General features: G+C 37.4%; 1 protein-coding gene across 1 annotated transcript; it reads left to right on the top strand.

Moving 5' to 3' along the window:
* The first annotated feature begins 2,221 nt into the window (after nucleotides 1-2,221).
* Nucleotides 2,222-4,733, top strand: LOC143374398 (RWD domain-containing protein 1). The gene is made up of 4 exons (XM_076822554.1): nucleotides 2,222-2,610; nucleotides 2,767-3,116; nucleotides 3,178-3,364; nucleotides 4,274-4,733. The coding sequence occupies exons 1-4, from the start codon at nucleotides 2,541-2,543 to the stop codon at nucleotides 4,387-4,389; spliced, it is 723 nt and encodes a 240-aa protein (XP_076678669.1). The 5' UTR covers nucleotides 2,222-2,540; the 3' UTR covers nucleotides 4,390-4,733.
* Nucleotides 4,734-4,742: the final 9 nt, after the last annotated feature.

The following is a 4,742-nucleotide window of genomic DNA, read 5'->3' as shown; positions in this document are numbered from 1 at the left end:
ATGTATCCTTTTACCCAATGTTTATTACTACCATACAGATTGTAAAGTAATTGGTATGAAATATATATGTGTTTTAAAAATGGTGCTGCAGACTGGTAAACATTTTAACGTTTTTCTGTGGTTTTACCGTAATATCGGTCTTAAAATTTGACGTAATCCGATTGCAAAGGTGTGATTCTTGTTTGCTGGATTCATAGTTTCCAGTGGAACGTGTAAAAACAAAAATTGAATCAAAATTATGCGATTAGTGGCTGAGAAACGGCGATTTTTCCGGGAAAAGTTCGTTCTTGTTTGTGCGCTACTAAAAACCGGACTTTTTAATTTTTTATCAAAATCTCGAATTTTTATGGACTATATCAGAGGTTCCACGTGGATTGGCACATGTTTTACACATCCTATGATTTTTTCAAGTCGATCTGAACCTCCGTTCATTCGCAAATATGGTAAAACCAAGAGAAAATAATATTCGAGAAAAACACGTTTAAAATTTCTGGGCAAAGGCGACGCTATAAGTCACCGCTTGACCTTTTTAGCTGCCAAATCAACAATTTTACGAATTTTAATGTAAACCAAACGGCATTTTATTCAGAAAAGATAGTATTTTCGGAAAATGCAATAAAAAATCGATTTTTCGACTGGGAGAAATTTTTCGTGGGGAAATCTTCAAAAGACAGGGTTTTTTATAGCCAAAGGAAGTAACGCGTGTTACACAGAATCATCTATACTATTGAAAAATTAAATTTTTATATTTTCTACTTTATTTTCATCGCAGTATGTACATATTTGTAATATATTCTTTAAAATTTTCCAGATAAAAGGCAGGCCAAACCCGAAGTTCTTCGTACAATTACTCCGAATGCAGTATAAGCTTGTTGACCATACTCCCTCCTCCCCTTTTTCCTAAAATAATAATACTTCATAATACAGTTCTCAAAAGTATTAATGGATCACCTGTATGAACCAGAAAAATGGAGGCAAATTCAAATGGTCATAACTCTGGTAAAATGGTCCAGTCGATATCGATAAAATATCGTTTGCAACTGTGTAATCTCTACTTTGAGCTGTTTTTTTATTAAGATTTTAGATGTATTGCTTCTCCGCAAAATCATAGCGCTATAGAAGCTCTTTGCCATTTTTGTGTCGTTATCGATTCATACTGGAATGCGATCACTATCCAGCTAGCGGTTAGAAATGAAACTAAATATGATTAAAATTGTGTTTTACCTACACACGGAAATACAACAAACTTACAATCCAATTTCGCTGTCTCTCCATGCACAGACCAGGTATAGTTCGTCTGTGGTGCTGCTATTAATATTATGATCACGATATAATAGACACCGTGATTATGATACTAGCGACAATAACGACAGTAGCGACACTGGTGGTTGTGATCAGAGAAGATATATCTGGTATAGGCATTATCAGTCGTTGCTTACGACTATGGCCGATATTCATAGTCGCTACTTATTCTTAAGCAAATGCTTAAGCATGCAGCATCCTCTACTAACCTAGTAGCTACTAAAGGATGCCGAATGCTTAAGTATTTGCTTGATGTTTGTTTGTTTGTTTGTTTTTATTGTTTTCCTGTGTTTTAAGCAGGATGGCGTTTCAAGCTTATTTTTGCTTATATTGCCCAACGAACACTATAAGTCCCATTTTTTTGTTCTCTCCTCTCTCCTTCTGGTCCCAGCAGCAGCAGCGCACTGGGAGAAAGGTGGTTTCCCATCTTTCCCCGGTACACCATCCCGTGATGCTTAACTTCAGTGATCTAACGAGAACCGGTGTCTTCCATCACGGCTACGGCCGCTGGTCATTTGCTTAAGAATTGTATTTTTGTATTTTTTTGTTTTTCCTGTGTGTTTCTAACACACAGGATGGCGTTTCAAGCATTTCGCTTATGTTGCCCAACGAACGATAGTCATTTTTCCTTTTTCCCTCCTCTCTCCTTCGGGTCCCAGCAGCAGCAGCGCACTGGGAGAAAGGTGGTTACCCATCTTTCCCCGGTACACCATCCCGTGATGCTTAACTTCAGTGATCTAACGAGAACCGGTGTCTTCCATCACGGCTACGGCCGCTGGTCATTTGCTTAAGAATAAGTAGCGACTGAGAATACCGCCCTTAGTCTCAAGCAACGACTGATAATACCGCCCATAGAATAAATCCAACATCACAGACGAAGTATCGTCTGCCTATGATCACAAATTACAACATTCACAACCATTGATTCCTGGCGAGGTCGGTATTTCAGTTCGCGTGAAAAACTTCCATAAAGTATTCTGTGGTCTATCCTCATCTATTCTATACCAGTATACCTCGTCTGCGATATAACTATGCAAAAGTGATCAAGCCGAACCAGGATCATAAGAGACCAGAAATTTCCGTTGCCTTGATCAGTCCGATATCGCGTTTATAGATAGTACAGCGCTGCTAACCGCTGCTGTCATGGTCGTAACATGTTTTCTTGCAGTCCTTTTAAAATAATCAATTAAACACGCAACATAAGAAGGTTCTAACAAATTAATTTCGTTTCGAACACCATGGATTACAAAGACGAGCAATACAATGAGATCGAAGCTTTGGAATCGATCTATTGCGGCGAACTGGAAAGTAAGCATTGCCGTGTAACCTGTAAATCTCTGAATAACAAACACTATTGTTTCATTCGCATTCATATCGTTCATTTAAAGGAACTAACAAACTCGTATCGAGCACTGGTATCTCTATTTCGCATCATCAAACTTTCTCAACCGAGATTTCTTACAGTTCTAGCCGATGAACCGTTCTACACATTTGCCATACCTATTAAGACAGAAGAATACGAGCCGGACACGGTAAATGGCCTTAGTTGTCGTTTAGAATTTACGTACACAGCGAAATATCCAGATGAATCTCTCCTTATATCGATAGAAGAACAAGAGAATTTCGAGGAAGGAAGCGATGAAAAGTTAAAGGAACATTTAATAGAACAAGTGAATGAAAACCTTGGAATGGTTATGGTATTCACCTTAGTCAGTGCCGCTCAAGAATGGCTCAATGTACAATGGGACAAAATTAAATTGAACAGAGAAGAATCTGCCGCGAAGAAGCTTAAGGAAGAGGAAGAAGCGGAGAGGGTAAGACGTTATAAATTTAACATACACGAAATCAACATTGCCATGCTTCCTGTGATTTCAGAAAAAGTTCGAGGGAACTCGAGTCACGGTAGAAACATTTTTATGTTGGAAAGAAAAGTTCGACGACGAAATGGGTTATACAAAACGAAGAGAAATAGCTGAACGCGAAGGGAAGAAACTAACTGGTAGAGAATTATTCATGACAGACAAAACATTAGATCAATCCGATCTCAAGTTCTTGGATGACGGTAATATTTCAGAATACTTCGCTTGTTTAAGGGTACTAGGTAGTGGTTCGTGTCTAAAACGAAGCATTTCTGTTTCAATTAATTACAAAGAAACAAATTGAAACTGAGACTTGTTCTTTGGCAAGAAGTTTATCATCATCATAAGCTTTTAAAAACTTGTTTGTTTAGTCGAAAGTATGCATTATATATGGCGCTAGAGATGGATCATTAAGGGGGCTTTGCGCCCTGTTGGGCCCAAAAATAGCTAATTCTTTGTGAATTTTTTCTACAAAAACGGTACGACAAATTAATTTGAGGTTTGGCAGGCTGTTTTATTGTATCTTGAACTATTGTTCTGAATTTTTGTGCGACAGTGAAAAAAAAACATGGGAAAAAATTGGGAAAACTTCTTTAAATAAAAAAGGAACGGTAACAGACACGGCAATAAATCTACTACAATATGCGCTACAAACTTGTGTTAACAAAATCTTGAAAACAGTTTTTTTGGTCAGTTATATATATTTTTTTAACTCTTCATAATTTTGTTAATGGAAGTTTGTAGCGCGTATAGCACCATTAAACTTTTGTTTGAAATATTTTTTTCTGTCTGTTGTACTTTGAGAGTTATACGCGAAAAAGTGGAAGTGCCAATTTGACTTTGAGGTTAGTTTTCACCCCTTTACAGGGCGGTAGGGCCACAATGAAACCACCGTTCTTGTTTTGAGTCACTCTAAAAACCCACAATGTTGCGTTCAAATCGGTGAGTCCCGGATCTCGGTGTTCCCTCGTCAGTTCTGATTGGTTTCTTTGTAATTAATTGAAATAGAAATGCTTTATTTTCGACAGGAACGACTGCCTAAATAGTATCCTTAAACTACATCGAGGTGCAGAAGGAATAAGAGCATAACATTAATAAACTTAAATTCTTAGGAGATGCTGTGAAGGTAGACGAGAGTTTGTTCCAAAATCTGGACGATTTGGATTTGGAGGACGACGACGACGACGATCCTGATTACGAACCAAATGTTTCTGACGATAGTGCCTAAAATAAATACGATATACATTCTATGCTATTATTTATAAGGTGGTCCCAGGTTTCTTAGGTATCGAACATTCGTATAAAGAATCAGCACATGGAAGTTCAGGTAAAGTTCTAGAACTTAGATAGCAGAATGATGTTTGAAGCAAACGTGCCAGTGCAGAATGAACTTATCAGAATTCATTGGTGCTATTTGTGTTTTATACCATTGCCAAAGCAAGATTATACCCGTTATGTAAATAAATTTTTACACGCGCGTGCGTGAAAAGGGATGAGAATATTTAACAATGAAGATAATTTTTATAATTGTGTACATAGTCGAATCATTTTCATAAAGTTTTGTTTAACGAACACGACACT

This window comes from Andrena cerasifolii, chromosome 10 (genome assembly GCF_050908995.1).
Source record: "Andrena cerasifolii isolate SP2316 chromosome 10, iyAndCera1_principal, whole genome shotgun sequence".
Taxonomy (NCBI): Eukaryota; Metazoa; Arthropoda; class Insecta; order Hymenoptera; family Andrenidae; genus Andrena; species Andrena cerasifolii.
The sequence above is the reverse complement of the archived record's forward strand: the minus strand, read 5'-3'. Positions and strand labels throughout refer to the sequence as shown.

Coding starts and splice junctions, on each gene's coding strand:
- LOC143374398 (XM_076822554.1), top strand. CDS start 2,541: ATGGATTACAAAGACGAGCAATACAATGAGATCGAAGCTTTGGAATCG. Junction 3,117..3,177: donor AAGAGGAAGAAGCGGAGAGG/GTAAGACGTTAT, acceptor CTGTGATTTCAG/AAAAAGTTCGAGGGAACTCG. Junction 3,365..4,273: donor TCTCAAGTTCTTGGATGACG/GTAATATTTCAG, acceptor TTAAATTCTTAG/GAGATGCTGTGAAGGTAGAC.